At 35.9% G+C, this 21,995-nt stretch overlaps 1 protein-coding gene across 6 annotated transcripts in view; it reads left to right on the top strand.

Moving 5' to 3' along the window:
• VPS13B (vacuolar protein sorting 13 homolog B) overlaps positions 1–21,995 on the top strand; it is a 506,220-nt gene that overhangs the window by 76,652 nt on the left and 407,573 nt on the right. For 5 of the 6 annotated variants that reach the window (XM_068395717.1, XM_068395718.1, XM_068395719.1 and 2 more), the window contains 9 exons: positions 89–357; positions 3,408–3,503; positions 3,849–3,971; positions 5,783–5,920; positions 7,304–7,391; positions 12,100–12,291; positions 12,904–13,073; positions 16,814–17,008; positions 18,629–18,753. In XM_068395717.1, the coding sequence (XP_068251818.1) occupies positions 89–357; positions 3,408–3,503; positions 3,849–3,971; positions 5,783–5,920; positions 7,304–7,391; positions 12,100–12,291; positions 12,904–13,073; positions 16,814–17,008; positions 18,629–18,753 (1,396 nt within the window). Of the gene's footprint in view, positions 1–88; positions 358–3,407; positions 3,504–3,848; positions 3,972–5,782; positions 5,921–7,303; positions 7,392–12,099; positions 12,292–12,903; positions 13,074–16,813; positions 17,009–18,628; positions 18,754–21,995 lie in introns of those variants that run through there. The other variant, XM_068395721.1, reaches the window with a different exon arrangement.

Raw genomic sequence — 21,995 nt, 5'->3', positions numbered from 1 at the left:
TAGATAAATTTCATATACTATAATTTTGAGTATAATAAATTTTCAACTATGGTTGATTTCAAATTTGACGTAGTTTTTGTTTTAAAAGGCACAGAAGATGAAGCAAGCTCAGTAATGCAATATCCTACACAGTATATTAATCAAGATCCTTATTTGCATCAAGACTATGACCAGCAACAAGGATGGGTTTCTTGGGCTTGGTCTTTTGTTCCTGCTATTGTGAGTTATGATGATGAAAAGAATGATTCTAGTGGAATGGATGATGGAACGATGCTACATCAGCAGAAATCTCAGTCCCATAAGGATCCTATTATTTCAGTTGGATTTTACTGTACAAAGGCAACAGTGACTTTTAAGGTAAGTATTTCTCTGTGTCGTATAGGATTTATTTGGCTTGTTGAGAAAGTGCATAAAGATTTTTGTGAGTGCTTGTGTACTGTTTGATTCGAGACAGGGAATAGTACATTAAAGAACAACAATGTGAATGCTGGAAGTTCCTCTTGCATCATAAAGTGTAGTTAATTGCAATGTGAGGTTTTTGCCATTTGAGCAAGAATTTGAGTGCGAACAATTTTCATCTTAAAGGGAAACCACTTAATTCACTTAGATTAATATTTTTTTGATGGGAGAAAAAGCTTAAAAGGCTTTCTGTGAATGTTTATTGCAGTATTCTACCCATCTAATATTTATATAAATATATTTCTTTATAAAAAAGCTTTAGCTTCATATAGCTTATGAATTGGAGGAATGTTTTTTTCTTTTTTTAAACTATAATCTGTGCAAATATGAATTTAAATTGATAATGTTGAAATTATTTTCCATGGGCTAGAATTGAATTAAGGGAAGAAAGGATAAATTACACATATTCTGAACTACAAACTATAAATACAAAGATTTGAGTATTTTCTGTAAACAAATCTCAAAATAGTTGCTGGGCTTCTCTCTATTCCTTTTGTAAGCTTGCAGAAGGGAATATGGAGAGTCTGAATAAGATACTGAGCTGTACTGACAGAAATTAAAAATTAAGGTTCTGAATTAGCAAAATACTTCTAACACGTGCCAAAATATATGCAAGCAATTCTACGTGCATAACTACAATCACAGAATCACAGAATTAATCAGGTTGGAAGAGACCTCTGGGATCATCGAGTCCAACCGTTGCCCTGACACCACCATGGCAACTAGACCATGGCACTAAGTGCCATGTCCAGTCTTTTCTTAAACACATGCAGAGATGGTGACTCCACCACCTCCCTGGGCAGCTCGTTCTAATGTCTAATGACCCTTTCTGAGAGGAAATTCTTCCTAATGTCCAACCTGAACCTCCCCTGGCGAAGCTTGAGGCTGTGTCCTCTTGTCCTATCGCTAGTTGCCCGGGAGAAGAGGCCAGCTCCCACTTCACTACAACCTCCCTTCAGGTAGTTGTAGACTGCAATAAGGTCACCTCGGAGCCTCCTCTTCTCCAGGCTAAACCACCCCAGCTCCCTCAGCCATTCCTCATAGGTCAGACCCTCCAGACCCTTCACCAGCTTGGTCACCCGCCCAATGGAAAGTGGCTCTTGGTTTTACAATTAAACATATATTAAATCAAGGCCAAAACTCTTCAGAACAGGAAATAATACTATTTCTATGAGCGGCAGAATAACGAAGGTTGTTTTTTATGACTTTGAGCCTTTCAGATGAACTGCAGTACTTTTATAACCCTCATATAATGTTTTTTGTGCCTGATTATACACTCAACACCATCAGCAGCTCCCTGTTCCTTTACTGCCCATTTGGCTTGTCATCTGGGCACAAGAGAGTGTTTCGAGGGGCTTCATGGCAACTTTCTCATAGCTGTTTTTGTTTGGTGGCGTAGCAGAGCATTTAGCTGCTCAGCAACTGTCAGAAGGGATGAGACAAGTGACTTAGGGAGCTGCAGGCATTCTGTGGGGAGGTTAATGTTTTAAGCCTTCAGTCTCCTGGCAAACTTGGTTGCAAAATTTGAGGACATAAAGCTTCAACAAACATTCAATCATGTTCTTTTGTGTCAATCTTCTTCAGCCTTCAATAAAAAAAAAAGGCTAAAAATAAATCATGGAAAATCTTTTCTCCCTCCTTTAATTATATTCCTGGAACACCACTTAAAAAAACCTGAACAAATAGCCAAAACTCAAATTTCTCATTTGTCATAGGTCAGCATCTTCTTGCTTTTGCGCTTTGTCATACGGCAGTAATTTTGTGCGCTCTTTCCTCACTGGAGAAAACTCATAAAAATATTATGAACTTATTTTTTGATCAAGATTTGCTGGATTGGGCTTTCCTAATGTTTCATTGGCAAGTTTAAAATGTAACATCTTCCATTCTATAGGTTTTAAATGTGAGGTATGATACTAATATGGTGACAGTTAGGAAGAAACCAGAATTCATTGTTCTGCTTGCATGCAAATAATGTATGGAATTAATTTGTGCTTCATATTTTGGTTAAAAAATAAGGTCAAGTTTCTGCATTAGCATTCTGAACAGTTGATATCATTCCAGCTAAAAATCATGCCAAATTAAATGTAGCATTTTCTAATAATGGTGAAAATGATTCTTGTAATGTCTGAGTTCTTTTAATCAATTAATTGCTTTTCCTCTACAGTAATTGCACACAGCTGAAGGGTGGTCAGTGATTTTTTTAAATCCAATTTATTGGGACATTTGGATTACAAAATTTTAATTTGAAACAACATCCATGTGTATCCACTCTTGAAAATAATGAGATCTTCTTTATATAAAAATTAGAATTTGAACTATTTAAGCTGCTCAACATAAACTTTATTTTTTTTAAGGCAAAACATAACCCCTTCATTATTTTGTGTGTCTCTTCTCCTTTTTCTTAGATGCAGGTTATATGCTTTTTAAGCTGAGCGCATGTGTTTTACCATATTACATTTTTATATTGAAATCATGCAAGAAAAATAAACGCATGTTTCTCTCAATTGCCATGACAAGAAACAAATATGAATATGGTTGTAATCAAAATATTTCCTTAATATTATCATGCTGTTTAATTATTTGTTGGGAAGAATCAATAATGTATTTATGGATTTTTACAGCAATTTATAAGCTAATTTGATACAATTTAATAATGCAGCTGTGTATCTGTTTCACCGTTTCACATAGTTTCTCTTTAGATAAGCAAGCTAAAAGTACTATAGTAGATTTAAAACTTTCTGTTATGGCATACTTCAACCAGAAGTTGAATATGAGAAGTTCTAATATGGATAATGCATTACAGCTGTTTAACTGCACCTGTTTCCTGCTTGTTAATAAATTTTGGCCCATAGTTTAATTTGTCTTCATCAGTTCTGTATATTAATGGCATTACTGCTGTTTAATACTAATACTGACTTATATAAGGTGTTTATCCTATTGTTTCATAGCTCACTGAGATGCAAGCAGAAAGTAGTTATTACAGCCCTCAGAAAGTAAAATCCAAAGAAGTTATATGCTGGGAACAAGAAGGAACCACAGTTGAGGTAATTTTCCATTGACAGGGTGTTTTTTTATTCATTATAAATAATGTAGCAACTAGTTACCAATAAAATATTTTGAAATTATTTCATTACTGATTTTTCATATTCTGCTATATTGGATGAGTTTATTGTAATAATCAGGCAGATAGACAGTCTCTAGATTTCTAGTGCTATGGTGATCAGACACTGAAGTAATTGCTTCCTTCTAAGTGCCCTATTTGATTAACGTGCTATTTGTTAAAGCTCTAAATATATAAACCTAAACATATTTTGGTTCAATTTGCTCCATCTTTTCTATTTCTCATGGAGCAGAATTCTTCAAAATATCACTTTTTTTTTCCTTACTAGGTCCTTATGAAAGGCAAACTCTTCTTTGATTGCCAAATAGGTTTTGTTGGTTGCCAAGCTATGTGCCTTAAAGGAATTATGGGAGTTAAAGACTTTGAAGAGAACATGAATAGGAGTGATGAAGTGAGTATATTGAAATATCAGTTGATTTGCTGAATAAGCAATTCTGGTATGCTTTATTAAAGTATTTGATTGCAAGAATTGGAAACACTGCTGTTACCAATTCTGACTTAAGTCTTTTGAATGTGTCACTGGAATATAGAACTCAATGTCTATTCCTTACAGTTGGAAAGGCAAATATTGAAGAGTGAGAAGCTGCAAAACATAAGGCTCTTTCCTTGCCAGCCTCATTACCACTCATTATTATGTATGTCTGCATACTTTGATCTTGTATAACAAATTAAAACAGTTGAAAACCTTTGAAAGTACTTAAATCAACAGAAGATTGTAAGGGAAGAAATGGGAACACTGTATGCTAAAGATAATAGAAGTGTGGCTCAAATATTGAATGAACCTTTTTCAATAACGTTGATGAGACCAGTATTAAGTGAAGGAGTAAAACAGTATTAATTTATATATTTTAAATAGAAGCAAAGCTTCAGTTGCTTAATAAGACAAAATCAGGTGGAAGAAAAATACAAAGTGACTGTATATTACTGTCAAGTATCTCCTTATTTGGAAAATGATTGTATACTGTACTATGACAGGTATGATGGGACAGGTTCTTCCCCTGTGAGAGTGGCATGGCTTGGCATCCATCTCAAGTGTTTGTATACAAACACATGCAGCACAGAAAACAGACAAGATGAATTGGATATCCTTACGCAGCTGTAGAGTATGACATTGTTGGGATTATAGCGGTGTGGTGCGATATGCTACATGACTGGTGTGCTGCAATGGATAGATACAGGCTTTTCCAGAAAGACAGGCTGGGGAGGCAAGGATAAGCCAAGTGTAAAAGATGCTCTGCTGGCCTTGTTAGAGAGACATGGTTGGGGATGTGAGGGTGGACAGCAGCCTTGTCTGCAGTGACTATGAGATTGTGAGGTATAAAATCATGAGAGAAGTGATTTTTGGATTGGGGTGGGTGGGTGAATGAATGAGTTTCCTGTAGGTTAGTTGATCAGGGACATTTGGATTTTTGCTCTTTTTCATTTTTCTGCCACCCTCTAGGGTGTGAATTTAAGAAAATCTCTGCTTTTGTGAGAATGGTGGTGATGTTGATGCTGCCTCACCTGTTCTCTTTCTGTACTGCTATAGTTGGGACTTTGTGCCTTTCATCCAGGTTCCAGCTTTGTTGTATGTGATTGAGAATAGATGGTTGGAAAAAATCAATCTCATATAAATACCCATTTTTAGAAGAATAACTCTTGATGGAAGAGTTGTATTGATTTCAGAAGGATAAAGGGTTTGGGATATGGATGGCATGTAAAAACCTAGATAAATAAAGAAGAGTGATAAGCTAGCAAGCAGGTCATGCATTGAAATAACTGCTCATCATGAAGAGGATAGATAAAGCATGTGAAAGGCATTGGTCAGAGAAATGGAATAGGTAATGACAAGATTGTGTATAGTTAAGAGGATGGGGTAGAATTCGGAGTAACAATGATCTGAGGTTATTTTCTGTTAAAATGAAACTAGTATGTTCTGTATCATGGGTTGTATAATATTCACTAGCTCAGGTCGTCTTTATTAACTTGAAAATGGGGAGGGAGTGGACAGGAACTTCAGTGTTATTTGGGTAAAATTATTTTAATTGTCTTAACCTCATTGGTAATGAAATATGTGTCTGGTGCTGAGGTACCCTCTTTCATATGCTCTTGAGGGATACTACCATGCCATTAGCGTGTTGTGACAGAATTGAAACTGCTTTGTTAACTTTAATGTGTTTTATTTTCCTCCCTTGCCTTGTTACTTTCTGCTACCTCATGAAGGAGGCCTACTTCTTTAATTGCGGAGAAAATTTGAGTGCAAAAGGGATGACATACCTTACCAATTCATTGTTTGATTACAGAAGTCCAGAAAATAATAGTATTCGTGCAGAATTTATATTGGATGCAGCTCATCATAAGGTCAGAGAATTACATTTTTCTTAAGAAGTAGTTTCTAATGCTCTCTAATGGATTTCTAATGATTATTTAGATCTGAGTACTATTAGAGGACTAATTTTCATTGCTTTGTTGCGTTTAACTGTGTCTTACTTTGCAGATGGCCAAAAAAAAAGTAAACATGTTTGTGTTTAAAAAAAAAAAAAAGGTAACAAAAACATGTCCAAAAGAAACCTCAAACTCCCCTCCTGCCCCAAAAGCTGAATTAATGCCATAGTTCCCAAAAGCACTAACTACAGAACACCTGCAGAGGAAAACAGAGATATGAGATAATGTTAGCAAAAGGTCAAGCTTTACTAGCACATACTTCTTTAATCCCAACCAGTAAGTAGTTCATGGTCTTCAAACTAAGAAGTGCTCTCTTGGAAACCAGATCTTGGCCAATGTTAATTTTACTGTCTGTGTGTTATGTTTATCTGATTAGAGGAAGTCTTGCTAATTCTGCCTTCGGTAGAGACAGATTTTCAGGCACCAATAGTCTCTGTTGTTGCAAATTGTGCAGTAAAACTTTATTCCCTGACTGTCTGCAATTATTAAAGCCTGGATGTGGTGACCAAGGTGGTCCCTTCCAGGTGTGTTCATAGGTGGAGTTCTGTGCTCCGTGTTATTGTACAGGTAAGCCATTTACAGCTTTGAATATATCTAATTTCTTTTAAATTTAAATTTTATTATTTTCACCCTTTTAGTACTACTGATGAAGTGTAACCCTGAAGAATCACATAAAAAATAAAATTAATTAGTGAAATCACAAGTACTTATACATATTCAAACATCTTACATAGTGTGTTTTAGTTTTAAGCTTTACTTTTTCCTTGGCCTGTCTTTGATACTTTTATGATTTGCATATTTTTTAGCAAGAGTGGAGGCAAACTTGCTGTGTAATAATGGATTATACTATGTACAAATCTGAATGATGGCATAAAGTCTTAATAGGTATCCTACTGTTTAAAGATAAAACCACAATATTCCTTAAATAAAAAAGCCAGAATGTATGAGCTTCAGTTGTCAGTGTATTTAATTAGGCAGATCTGTTGGATGCAAGAGGTCAAGTTAAGAATATTTACTCCATTAAAGGTACTAAGTAACTAGATGTTATTGATGAATTGGTCAGCATGTCCACTGGAATTATGGATGTGCCTTTGTGTGGCCTCAAATAGAAGTTACATTACCTATTGGGAAGGTGAATTCTTTGGGATAACCTCTGTCCTTTGTTTTGATAAGCCTTTCTGTGTGTTGATGCACAAATCCAAACATGAATATATCTCTCTCATACCAGCCTATCAGTTGGTAATCTCAAGATTCTTTCCTTATACAACATTTTCTTTGTTTGCTTTGCTTGGTTGGTAGGAGACGTACACAGAGATAGCTGGAATGCAGAGGTTTGGGGCTTTCTACATGGATTACTTGTACACAATGGAAAGCACCAGTGGCAAAGGTACCTTTTTTTTCTTTGTTTACCCTGTTAAATAATAGAAGCAAAGACTTTTCATGCAGAGCTGGTCCTTGACCAGCTGTCCTCTAACTTACCTTAAGTTTACCATGAGGTTCATCGTTAAAATGGTTTCTTCTTCATTGATATGTTTGAGGTTAGCTGTTGATTGTTGCTGTTCTTCCTTTTTTTTTTTTTCCCCTGCATAAGTAATGACAATGATATCTTTTAAACAACAACTTTAAAAAAAAAATATCATACATTAGTTGCTAAACTGAAAATAATTCTGTTGCAGCAGGCAGCAGTGGTGAATTTTATAAAGTATGATGTCTTTTTTTTTTTTTTTTTAATGTTGTCATAATTGACTTTGGAAAAAAAATCTTTTGAGAAATTCTAGTTGAAGAATGAAGTTGATCATCTATTTGATGCAGAAGATGAATAGGACTGTTGTTTTCTCCCATGGAGAAAAATGCAAGGATGAGAGAGAGTGCAGAGAATTAATCTACAGCTGCTACTCTGCAGTTTTATTGCCTAAATAAAGCTTTCTTCCTCACCTGTGTATTTATTATCACGAACACTATTTCTGTGGACATCTGTTGGTAACTTCTTGCTGTTTTGTGACCAAACATTTGTCTGTCCTTGCTACCTAGTCCAGCTCATCTGGGGTTTCTTTTGTGCATTTTTTGTCTCTGTGTAAGAGAAGTATCAACTCCTAATGTTTTTCTTTTCTGGACTTGTTGGACATTAAGTATAAAAGGAGTAGGAAAGAAAAACTTGCAGTTTGTTTAGAGAATGGGTCATGCAAAGCTTATAAAAAGAACTAAATGATGCCATTACCTGGTGTATCCCTCTGCTATCAAAGGCAATTTAACAGTTCTTTCCTGTCCCTGAGTCTTTCCTCCCTCTGTAGTATAAGTGTGATATGAAGCTGAGAAAATGTACATTAAGTCAAGCTTCTATTGCAGTCTATTCTTTTTTTTAATAAAGAAATAACTGTTTGATTGCATGCAGAACTTTTACGTAGAGAAGTTGAAAACCTAGGATAAGCATTATCTCCTTTTTGATTTTTGGTATAGAAATTTGAATATGCACAGATTATTTGATTATGAGGAAAAATTGATTTTTGTGGAGTATTTGGCCTTGTTTCTTTGAACGCACAAGAAATGTAATGACGTATCTTTTTCTGACTCTAACTAAGCCTTTTCAGAAATTGCTGAATTTAGAAACACTTCCCGCCCCCCTGCCTCAAGGCCAGGCTACTGATATTTTCTGACTACCTTTTCCCTGCCTCAGCTTCTCTTCTATTTCTTTCAGTTTGCTTTCTCAGGGCCTTGGCTTTTATTTCCTGCGTCAGTCACCAGGGAAAAAACCTCACAAAACATAGCTTGGCTTCCTATCAAGCCTTGCTGTGTGTTTTTGTTTAAATATTACTCCTAATTTCAGCCACCTGACTACATAGACTAATGGAGTAATTAATTTTTAAATTAATGGTTTAAATGGTTGTTATAGCTCTAGAATCAAGAACTTAAAACCTTACATTTTCAAATAGTTTTGTTCCTCAGAAAAGCAAATGTGATGTTTTCTGCTAGTTATTTTCTAGCTATTTTTTTCTGTATTGCGAGCCAAGTATGTAATTATTAAATAGAATATAAACAAATAGGTGTAAATTATTTCATTTAAAATGAAGGTATAAATACCTCAATATTTTAAAAACAATATAAATCTTGCTACATTTTTAATGTGTGGTGTTTATATGAAAGTATTTAAGTAAAATTTTACATATTACATTAACTATGTTTTTAGTTACAATCAGTGCACACCACCTTCCCTTAAAAAACCTAACTGAACTTAAGTTATAGGAGGCAGTTACTGTGACTTGTAAGGTTTTTATCTGTCAAGGTAGTTTTGCTTTGACACCTTCTTTGCCCCTTTAACCTTTCCCGAAGCATACCATTACTGATTAAACCGCAAGTGCCTCATGGATAATGTTAACCTTAGGAGTTTCATCTGTCACTTCACTAAGTGCATTAATCACTTTTAGTATTTTGAATGAAAACAAGCTAGATAGTCATGGACAGTAGTCTTATTTTGAAATTCTGCCTGTCCTTCCCTTCTGACTTTATTTTTCTATTTTTGTTTTGTATTTCAATACAAAACAGTGATTTCCCTGAAACTCTCTGTAGCCTATCAATTCCCTGATCACTGACTTGCGTGACCTACAGACCTAATGGGGTGTACTTTTGAAGTTATGTTTTGTTTATAATATGTACCTGTCTATGTCGGTGGCAAGTTTATTATGCAGCACTATCATTTTAAGATTTTTTTTTTTGTCAGTTAGAATTAGACATATGGTTTATGGAGAAATGAATACTCAGTGATCAGAAATTATTTTCCCTTATGCATCTGCAGTTTCAAAAGTAACCTGTGATCACCTGCTTCTGTAGAACCAATAGGTTTCCTATCACATTCTCTTGGCACTTAGTTAGAATTAAATGGAACTATTCCTGAAAATGGTTTGTACAAGTACTGTCACTTCAGTATATTATTCATATATATACAATATATACAAACGTGTTTTGTTTTTTTCTTTTTGAAAAGGTAGGCTGTTATTACTTCTAAAGGCTTTTTGCCTTGGTATTTTTTATTTTAGGTTATGTTTTTTTTACGCTTCTTAATAGTGTTCATCTGAATTAGGTACTGTGTAGAATTGGAAGGACAAAAATGTGTGTTAACTGCATATTAAATAAAGCATACCCTGACAGCAAGCAGTATTGTTTGCTTTTTTAAAAAAAATGTTTTTCAGGACTTATTAAAAGTGTTGTAACTTCAGTTCCATTTGAAGATTTGAATAGGTTTTTTTAAGGTAGTATCTTTCTGTCCTTTTTTTCCTTTTTTTTTTTTTTTTATTTTCCTTCTCAGAAATGGTAAACAAAACACCAAGGGAAGCAGGGGCTATAAATGCTTTCACCATCAGCTTCTGTTGGGCTTCTAGGGACAAAGTTAATTCTTCTGCTGAGTATATAGGCCTGTAAAGGCCTACAGAGCACTAGGCCAGCTCTGTGTCAAATTCGGCGTAGTCTCGGTTTGTTTGGGGACCTTTTCCTCACCAGTGCTTAGAAGCAAGAACAGTTTCTAGAGTATTATTTAAAGAAAAGAGAAAAAACCCCTACCCTTCCTTCCTTTTCCCAGAAGTTCACTTCCCCCATTAAAAAGGCTGTTTTGAATGAGTGCAGTAAAGGAGGGAGGGAACTGGATAAGAGCTTGGAAATCACTTGAAAAATACTACTGTTGAGAAGGATCATCATGGAAGAAGTCAGTCCACCGCTTACACAGACTTTGGTTTCTGTGGCATGGCTTGATCCATGAGTACAAGGAGAACGTATCAAATGGACAGCGCTGCAATTGCAGATGTGTTAAATTGTGGAAACCAAGGTGAAATTGATGGCAATGGCTGTGTGTTTCCTGGCTTTCCTATTTGTCACAGCTTTGACTGGGTGGATTATGGACTACTGTGCTATCTAAGGAGTATGTGCTGTCCAGATTCACTGAATGAATTAAACTGTTATCCTACAATTTTATCTCAGGACTTTTTCATTTTTATAGGTTAAGTGATCTCAGAATCCATTTAATCTTGATGTTTATTTTGTCAGACTGTTCATTTGCAGAATGGTTAGCAAGACGTTTAATGTTTAGTGTTTGTGTCAAAGCAATGAAGACACTGTCAAAGTGATGATTTATTAGGAAAAAAAAAAATTACAAGTGAAATTCTGCAAACTAAATACATTAAAGGAGTTAGGGTATTTTTTTACAAGGCATACGTAACAGGAAAACTTAAGCTTCTGAAATTTGCATAATTTAACTGAACAATTTCCATGAAGTATGTTTAGAGAAATGTAGTCATACTGTTTGATAGCTGATGAGTAGCCTGTATACAGTGAACGTATTATTTCGGTCTACTTCATTACCCTATGTCTGTATCACAAAAACGATAGCTATGCTTTTATTGGTACACTAGTTTTAATTCTGAGCACAAAGGTGTTATATCTTTTGGACGCAGAGACTAAACTACCCTTTTACCTCTGTGGTAGTCCTTCTAAAAATGGTCTGAGACATGATGATTAAAGAAGTTTTCATTCTTGCTGCGCATGCTTTATCTCATCAGTGAATGGAAGGAAGGGTCAGTCTGGTTTATGACAATACAAGTGAGTGTGATTCTCATCACTGTTCTAGCCCAAGTACCAGCAGCTAGCATTTCAAGAGCCCCTATCTCTAGTTTCTTTGCAGCACACCTTTTCCTTGATTGTTCGGGATGGATATCTTTGTAATAAACTGTAGGAAGTTTTGAACAGCACGGCTGTCACTGGCATCTGGGCTTAAGTTGCCACAGAAGTCTGGAGATAGTTTGGACACCTTCAGAGGGTCCCAAGCTTGAGGGGTACAAGGTTAATGGAAAGGTTCCTAAGTTATGCTGTGCTTGGAGGCAAGGCAGAATCTTACCCTGTTTGCTCTGCATTAAACAGAGTTTAAACAAACAGTATTTGTTTAAACATGTTAAACCAGTCACGGTATATTTATGTGTTCAATTTGCATCGTTATATTTACTGTATATTTATAAGTCTGTGGTTACAGGATATGAAACAGAAGTAGCTGATAAAAATTTTTAGTATGTCCAATTGTTGGTGTAATTTGTTGTTGTTTATAACATTTCTTGTAGTTACTGGGACCCAACAAGACCTTTCTTCAGTAAAGAGTGAAGATTTTGGAAATGTTCAGGAGATGTCTACAAAAAGCCTCATTGTGGGTCCACTCAATCTTCGACTGGATAGCAGTGCAGTACACCGCATAATGAAAATGATAGTTTGTGCTCTGGAACATGAATATGAGCCATACAGCAGAATTAAGCCAGGTTTGCTCCTATTGCATATATGCAAATATCCAGAATTAAACCAGACCAAATTCAGTGTTCTTGAAGGTGCAACTTCTAAATAGTTAAACTCTGAATCTGTCGGGGGATTTTATGAGTCCAAAGAGCAAAATTTACAATAAAGGTTAAATGAATAGCAATATCCCCATCAGTGCTGTATATAGCTCTGAGATAATTTCAGACTCTTTGGAGGCCATTTGTTTCAGTCACAAGTTTCTTGTTGAGTAAGGAGGGCTTATTTCAGTGACAACTCTAGCTTAATTTTGGAGTCTTAGATAAGAAAGTAGCCCTGTTGGTATGTATTTATTAGTTTGAAATAATAGTTATACAGGATAAAAATGCATGGACACAAGTGATGGTAAACTGTTAAGATGAGTTTCTGAGGAAGAGCTATACAGATTTCAAAGTAAGGAAAATCCAGTTATGATTGCATTTAGCCTTAGCTAGAAGCAATGTGGAATAAAATTATTAACTATGAAGGGTGGGGAAAATCCTTTCCATTTTTTGTTAGTCACTAACCATTTCTGAAACAGCGACTGCAGGAGACATTTTATATATTTTAGTCAAAACATATGTAATCTTGATTTATTGTAGATAATATGGATGGAAATAGAACTATGCCAAGCTCAGAAGAGGTAACATTATTGGAGGAATACATTCCCACTCGACTTACAACGTTCACTGTTCTTAAGTGTACAATTATAATCCCTGTGGCAGAATTCAATTTACTAGACCACCTGATGCCTGTAATCATGGGTGAGAAGGTATGTATGCACGGATATTTATTCATTTCTTCGTATCAGCATGTGCTATTTCGTATAATTTTTTCACTGGGCTGTTATTCCATGTGCTGGATGTATTACTGAGTTCCAAATGAGTTTGCCCATGAGGCTTCCCTTCAGATACTTAAGATGAGTAATGTGTGCGGTGTCTAGCTAGACTTGTAAACTGAAGGTGTCATGTACTGGTAGGAAAAAAGAATTTGGAAGAAAAAGGATTTTAAATCAAGTAGATTAAAAAGAAGTAGCTCCGACTTGAAGTTTTTTATGGAAACCTTTCGATCAGAAGAGTACCTGTTGTCATTTTGCCATGCAGGTCTTCCCAAACTTGGTCAAATAAAAATCTTTGAATACATAGGCTCATAGAGACTTCAGAGGTGTTAACAGCCAGCTCTGTGTGTACTAGTTCCAGCCAGGATGCCAGCAGGACTTTGACTGTTACTGAGCATTTAGCTACTGACTGACTAGCTCAGAGAGCCAGAAATGAAATTTCCTAATAGCCTTAATTTGTTTTATCTTCTGGATGGGTGTAGTATAACTCCAGCTAAAGAATCCTGTACTGGTTTTATTCCTGCAGGACTCCTTCCTCAGTGCACAAAGCTGAGGTACTGTAGGGATGAGTCAGTGTTTTGTAGTGAAGACTTGCAGTAGGTTTACCTCTTGCGGCAGAGACTGGAAGGTATTTTATGGATAACGGAAGGGATGGGAAGAAGAGGAAAAAAATTTTTTTGATTGAGTTTTCCAAGAATTTTCATCTCATATTAAACACTTCCAATGTGTTTTTCACAAGTGGACACTAAATACATGTTGCTTATACTTGAGGACGAGCTCTTTTTAGTAGGATGTATTTTGTAGAAGTTTTCAGTATCTGTGGTTCTAATTAAAGCAATTGGAGTTAGGCTTTTATTTGTGAAGTACTTTGCTATGCTAAACATTCAAAAAATGGCATTCAATTGACTTCCAGAATTACTGAATTATGGTTGTATCAGCTTTTCTTTTCAATGATAATTTCTTATCTAAAATGGAGATGAAGTTTTATATTCTGAAGGCGTTGTGAAAGTAACCTTATTAGTATTTGTGAAGTATTGATATGTAAGAAAGGTGAAAAAGATTTCAAAAAGTTTATTAGGGTTTTTTTAGAGATGGATTTGAGTAATATTACATGGTGGAAGGCACAATGACATTAAATTATCTTGGTAATGACTCAGGGAGCGCTGTCTAACTTGTGCTGTATTTTCTTATAGAATGTGCTTGTTTACAGAATGTTTATGTGGTTTAAGATTGTATGTGTATGCACAAGAGGACAGAGTACAGGAAATCTTAATCTATGGTATTTCTTGTAGTGTGCTTGTATAACCATTTTCACTGGTGAAGTGAAATACACATAGTAACATACACGTTAATACTTTACTTGGATCATTAGTCTCTAGACTGCAACATCTATAAGTTTCAAGTATGTGCCATTTATTTAGTGAGTGTGCTTAAGGAGTGTGTATCTTTTTCTCAAATTTAGACAGTTTATCTTTTCAGTTAACCTGGATGGAGTGAGTGAACTGGTGACAAATCTGTTCTCTTTTGATGTATTAGGATACATTCAGAAGCTTCTAATATTAGAAAGTGGGACATCACTAGGTGCCTAATAGGAAGCATTCTTTCCTTTCAGCCCAGAACAGTGCAATGGATTGTGGTGCTTTTCACCTTATTCACAACCCCATATTTATCGTAGGTGTGAGGCAAACAAGTTGAACTCAAGTTAACTTTTTTTTTTACTTGGAGTTTCAATTTGTTTCCTAAGTGAAGCCAAGCCTATTGAAAATAATAATAATTTTGGCTTTTAGATTGGATGTCATACATACATCAGGTTATTGTCCTATTCTGATATAAGTTTAATAAAACTTTTAGATTCATATAGTAATTTGGATTGGAAGAGTTCTCTGGAGATGATCTCCAGGAGTCCAACATCCTGCTCAAAGCAAGCCCAAGTAGAGCAGGTTGCTCCAGAGGTTGTTCAGTCAAATGCTGAATTAGCTCCAAGGATAGATGTCATAAAAAGCTTCGCCATAGACCTGCTTGGAATTGCCTGTGTTTCAGCTTGTGTCTGTTGCCACTTGTCCCCTCATGGTACACCTTTGACAAGTCTGGCTCCCTCTTCTCTGTACCCTCCCAGTCGGTAGCTGTAGACAGCAGTAGGATCTCCCTTTGGCCTTTTCTATGTTGAACAACTCCAGTTGTCTTGGTCTATCCCAAGAGAGAGCTCATGTGCTGCAGCCCCCTAACCACTTTGGTAGCCCTTCAACAAACTTATTCTGATATGTCCATGTCTGTCTTGTACTGGATACAGTACTTCATTTTAATGGGTACTATGAAAAATATAGTTGGATTTGTAAAATTGCAATATTTATTTTTGTGGAATGGCATTTTTTTTCTGAGGTGTCTGGCATGGCTGTGAATACATAATATATGACAGTGTAGAGGTTAGATCAGCATGAGTTTAGTATGCTGATAGTGCTTTGGAGTGGTAAAAATGTAAGCAAATATTTTATAAAACAAAATATTTTGACTTTGCATATCCTTGTAGTGAGTTGACCTTGGCCAGCTGCCAGATGCTCATCCAGCTGCTCTCTCACTCCCCCTCCTCAACAGGACAGGGGCCAGAGAACTGGATGGGTCAAGATAAAGAGAGGGAGATCACTTACCAATTGCCATTATGAGCAAAACAGGCTCGACTTGGGGAAAAATAATTTAATTTATTGCCAATTAAAATATATTTGGATAGTGAGAAACAAAGACAAGAATCAAAATAACGCCTTTCCCTCATCCCCCCTTTTTCCCAGGCTCAACTTCACTCCTTCATTCCTTGACTCTTCTACCTCCCACCCCGCAGCCCAGGCAGATGGGGAGTGGGGGCTTGCAGTCAGTCCATAACAGTTCATCTCTGCCACTCCCTCTTCCTCAGGCTTTTCCCTGTCTCCAGCGTGAGTCCTTCCCACAGGCTGCAGTACTTCAGGAAAAATCTGCTCTAGTGCGGGCTCTCCACAAGGCTGCAGTGTCCTTGGGGCGTATCCACCTGCTCCAGTGTGGGGACCTCCACAGGCTGCAGTGTGGATATCTACTCTGTGTGGTCTCATCCACAGGCTGCAGGGAAATACCTGCTCCAGTGCTCTCCTCCATGGGCTGTTGGGGAACATCTGCTCCGGTGCCCGGAGCACCGCCTTCTCCTCCTCCTCCTCTGCCCTTGCTGTTCATATTGTGGTTTCTCACTTATTTTTTCCCTCAGTTCTCTCAGCCTGTGTGGTGTTTTTGCCCTTCCTTAAATATGTTTCCACAGAGGTGCCACCAGCTTGGCTGTTGGGCTGAGCTGTGTCCTGTGGTGGGGCCGGTGCAGCACCGGCTGGAACTGGCTGGAACCAGTCGTGCCTGGCACGGGGCAGCCCCTGGCCTCCCCTCACTGAGGCCGCCCTGCAACCCCCGGCTCCCAACACCTGGACGCCTACACCCAAGACAATTCTAGATAAAAAGTTTATACAGAAATTTTAAACTTCGAAGAAATTATTTTGAAAAGATTTGAGAATTTGTATTATAATGACCATAAGGCCATGGTATCTGTAAATAGTTTATTACATGTAGATTTGCTTGTGTGTGTGTGGAGGTAAGAATTCGTAAATGTGGTCGATAATACATCTGTAGTGTAATAATTGCATATTTTTTTCACCTACCTCTCCTAGAACTTAAGTGGACTGTTAAATGCTGCAAGCTTCCAGCCCCTGCGACCTTTACCTTCTGTCCGAATTTTGGTGGATAAGGTTAACCTGGAGCACTCGGTGCCGATGTATGCTGAGCAACTGGTGCACATGGTCAGCAGCCTTGGTCAGCCGTCTGACAACCTGCTTCATTACTGTTACTCACACTGCTATCTGAAGGTGAAAGAAGAAGGCTTGAGATCTGTTTCTTATTGCAATGTGCTGAGAAAAAATTAATCCTAAGTGTTAGCAGTTTTTTTGGGAGAAAGTTTTCAGCTTATCTAAAAGGACATAGAGTAAATACATTTCACAGAATGTTATTGTTTGGGATTGCTGCTTCTGACCTGAGCCAAACGTTTTGTAACATGAACAGAGAACTTCATATGAGGAAGCTGTGCAGACTGAAACCCCAAGGTCTTTGTGGCAAGATTGGGTTAAAATAATTTGGAAAGAAACATTTTCCCTCTTCTATGTTAATGCTCGTAGAGTATGTAGATCACAGTGAATTGCACTTAGAAACTTGATGGGGTGTTACGAGGAAAAACTATAGCTTCTAGCAGTAGTGATAGAGCAAAACTATGGTAGTGAAGGCATGCAATCAAAACCTTTTGCCTAACAATTTCGTTTGTTTTATTATAAGAGGAAGAACCTCTGAATGTTCTCAGTTAAAGATCCATTATGTGAGAGGAGTTCTTATTGTGAGGTTGAGGGAAGTTTAAGAAAGGTACTGAAAAATTGCTTTAGATTATTCTGTTGCCATCTGCTGAGATTTTAGTAGAATGAAAAAGTGAAATCTCAAGTGGGGTTTTAAAACAGGCCTTCCAACCTTTTAGATGTACTCAGGCAGTTTGAAACCTTTTGGGTGCTACTAAAATGTAAATATTTACTACTAGCACTGTTAATTTTGCTAAATTTCTCAGTTATCCATTTACTTCCATGCTGATATCTTAATAGAGATTTAAACAATGAAGTTCCTACTATCTGCATAAAACAAGCTCTGTCCCAGAATTGCATGACAAGCTTTGTTTTCTGGATGACAAGTTTACCTTCTGTCACATTTAAAGTGAATGGGATGGCAATATTGCAAGTCATCTGTATGTGTTTCAGTTTGAGGAGATTTTTTTTCTGTTCAGAAAGTTTTTAGCAGCTGTTTCATCAGTGTTTGCAAAATGTGGATTTCAGTTTTGATTTTTATAGGGTTTATTTGCTAGCTTTAATATAGACTGAAGTGTTCTGCTCTTCTGTGAGTGATGGTACAGCATGTTAAAAAGTCAACTCTACAGCCATTTGTTTTCCATATTGAACAGGGAAAATCATAAAGAATAGTTGCGATGAACCTTTCTTTAGGTGCTCTTATTAAGAAAAAAAGCTTTGAAGGGAAGCTTCTCGTTTCCTTAAATACCAGTTCTTTAGGCCAGTGTTGTTATAATTACAAAAAGTGATTTTCTTTTTTATTTTATATGAAAGGCAATGTGCAATCTGCAGATTCAAAGGATATAGAATAATGTATTTTAGTAGATAAATTATAATTCAGCATTTTTTAAAAATTCAGCAAAGTGTAATCAACACATTTTTTGAGTGAAGAAAACATTGTTATGTGTATTCCTACTGGGACGTTATTTTAGGTAGATTTTTCTAGTTATTTTTGTGTTTGAAGGGAAAAGGAATTATTTAAAAATAATACACAATCTATTTTGTATTTATTAAGTTGAATTAAAAACGCGCATGTTATATTAAAGTAACTTGAAAGTGATCTAATCATGTGATGGTATATAGTTTCACCAACTTAATTTGTTTCAGGTATTTGGTTTTCAAGCAGCACTAACTTCTTTGGACAGTAAAGGATTGTACTGCTTCCCTGTCCCAGTTATCCCCTCGTTCAGTACTGCTGTTTATGGCAAGCTGATCAAGTTCCCCAAATACTGGTGAGCATTAAGCATGTACAGTGTATTTAAGCAATGTACTCAACTACTTCGTGTTTCTAATGAAGGGTTTAAAAAAGCTAAGCTCCATATATATCCCTAAACTTCTCTCTCTGTTCTATCCTATTCTACTATTAAGTCTGTTATCATTAATAAATTTCTTTGTAAGGATAGCTGTTAGTAAACATTTTAGACCTTTGGTTGAGAGAACAGGCTACGCAAGCCCTGTAGTAAATGGCTTTCTTCTAGACCTTGTAGAATTCTGTGAACCAGTTTCCATTCTTCTTTCAGTGGATACAAAACCTGAAGTTATATATTGATGGCAAGCTTCATGTGTTTAACTGAACTGAAGGTCAGCTCTTTCTGTTTTAAACTCAACGAAGTAAAAAAAACAAATGGGGGGGAAAAAAACACCAAAACACCCCAACCCCCCCCAAAAGATAGTCTCTGCTAAAACAGACTTTTATTTCTATTACTCATTGCATTTAACATTGTGATCAGATATTAAGCTGTTGGTAGTAGTTCAGATTTTAAATGCAAACACTTTTGTTCTGAAAACAATTCTGTGTTTTATAAAATGAGCTATATATATATTTTTTTAACTTTAATGCCATGGAAATTCAGTATTTTAATTTAGCCCTACAGGTTAAATCTTGTCATCATAAATGTCAGTGTGTAATAATTTTTATTAATAAATTGTATTTATAAAAACTATTCTCAAGAAAATGAGTTTTAACAGTACTTTGAACAGAACATTAGTTTTCTTTATCCTTCATTATGAGCAGTAGCTGTAGCTGTAGAAGTACTTTATAACTAAATCCATACAAAAAATCTTATATAAAATGACAAGATAACAGGAAAACAGGTTAATGTGTTAGATACTTCGGTTTCGAACATTCCGTGTCGTATAGCTAATTTGTAACAGTCATTTGTTTGTGAAAGTTTAATGGATTATAAAAAAAAAGACTACGTCTATGATTGTTCATAGTGCTACATAAAGAATATACTAGTTTTTCTCTCACAAGCTGTGATACCATGATAAATATAAGGGATTTTTAGCATAATCAGCACACCACCAGGTGGTAGCAGCCTAATTGACTTTCTCATATTTTCCATCGATAGTTTACAAAAGTACTAACCACTTCAGAAGAATTGCTGTTCTGTTGCGGAGTTTTCCTAAAAATTTGTAAATGTTACCAGGATAACCCATAATTGGCACTAACCAGAGTAGGATTGACAGCTGTTCCTGACATGACCTGACATTTAACAGTAAACTCTGGTTAGTTATCCTTGTTAGTAAACTGTAGAAATAAATTAGTGTTTAATGGTAAACTTAAGTTTATTTAGCACATTAGAAAACCCATGGTTAGTTGTGCAAGTTAAAATATTATTTTGGAGATGAAAAATAGTTGGAAAAAATCTGTCATCTGACAAGTTCATGATGCTCAATTGCTAGTGCTTGCTCATGAGTGCATTTGCATTCTCTTTTGTGTGTGTTTGTGTTCGCAGCACTCAATCTCTTGCTCACTCGTGCTTGGTTTCTCGCGCTTTTCCACATGCACCGTTGCGTGCCTGCCATCACACTCTGTCTCATGTACACGGTCTCGTGCTCGCGTTCTCTATCTCTTTCTCTCTCATGCATTCTTGGTTTCTCTCTCATGCTTTCTGTCTTGCTCACTTTCTTTCTGACTGTACAAAATACATTGTATTACGATGTGTGCCCAGCTGGAAAATAAAGTATGGTAGACTAAAAACATAGTAAAATAAAAATGCGCAGTAGTTTTGCAGAGTGGAGGCAGGGGAATGGTCCTGCCTTAAAACAGCAAATCATCTATCAGCATTTATTAGTAGATCTTGTAAGACCAACACTTATTGTGGTCTAGTGTATTTTAAAATAATTTTAATAGCTTTCTCACTTTTTTCTGTGCTATGATATCTTTCTAAAGCTTATTTATTTATTAACAGTGTGAAATAATTATATAAAATTAACTTATTCCAACAATTTATCTAAACTAAGCAACACCAATTTGCGGGTAATAAAGTAGAAAAACAAATGAGTACAGCAGCAGCCTGGTTAAATGAAGTGTAGTTTGAAGTGAATAAAACTCCAGATGAAACGCATCAAATAGCACTTGAACTAAATCGAAATCAGCATGAGGACTGAGAGCTTCATTGAAGTCATGCAGTGAGTGAGAATTAGTCTGGTAGGATAACCTGGTAATGTCATTAAACTTAAATTCAGTCCTTCCTCCCCCCCAAATTATACCACCTGCTTTATTTGGATTTTTAGATTTCACATTCCAGAGTTTCTTAAAGTACGCACATCTGATGCTACATGTGTTCTTCTATTTCTTCATAGAAAATGTATACCACAGACCATACCTTCTGAAAACAAAGACATTTTATGAACTGTTATGGAATCCCTCAGGTAGTATGTTTTGAGTTAGCAGTGAAAATCTCAGCTTTATTTCTGACATAAATCAGTAGAATAGCTTTCTTTTCTAGTTTCAATATAATAATCTCAAAATGTATGCAGTGTATTAAATACTGTAGTAATATTTATTTTTTAAAACTAGGTGATAAAGCTGGTAGCATGTTTTAACAGATAAAATTTCAGCAACATCAACCCCATAAATTCCAGTAAATAACCATAAACATTACAAAAGTACTGTTTCGTTTACCTACTAGATTGATGTCTCTTTTAATTTCAGTTAATACGCTTTCTCTTGTAAAAGAAAAGTGCTCAAGCTCACTAGTTACCTAAGTCTTCGACATCTTTTAAGTTGTATAGCTAATCTATTTCTATATTAAAGTAAAAACATCTGGTCTTTTGTTTTTGTCAAGTAAAACAAGATGCAAAATACAATGTTAATGTCAATATTTTACAACTACTTTATTTAGTGTTGCATACCAGATTGTAAAGCAGCTTTCAAAGCTTTCAGGAGGATGTCTAAAAGCAACTGAGAATTAGCAGAATATGGTTAAAAGCCTAGAATGAATGACAGGAATGTTTATTGCCAAACAGAAATCTTGAGAGGAATTAGCTGATTTCTTTTTCTTTTTTTCTTTTGGCTACAATGTTTGTGGTAACAGATGAGGTAACTTAGTGTGAGACACTTTAGTGTTATGGGCCTGTATCACTTATAGAATATCACTGTATTGTACTTCTGAAGAATATTAAAGTAACATTAAAGAATATAGATTCTGAATAGCCTGCCTTTATTTTTCTGATATCTGGATTGATA

Source organism: Nyctibius grandis, chromosome 3 (genome assembly GCF_013368605.1).
Source record: "Nyctibius grandis isolate bNycGra1 chromosome 3, bNycGra1.pri, whole genome shotgun sequence".
NCBI lineage: Eukaryota > Metazoa > Chordata > Aves > Nyctibiiformes > Nyctibiidae > Nyctibius > Nyctibius grandis.
This window is presented reverse-complemented; position numbering and strand designations above follow the sequence as displayed.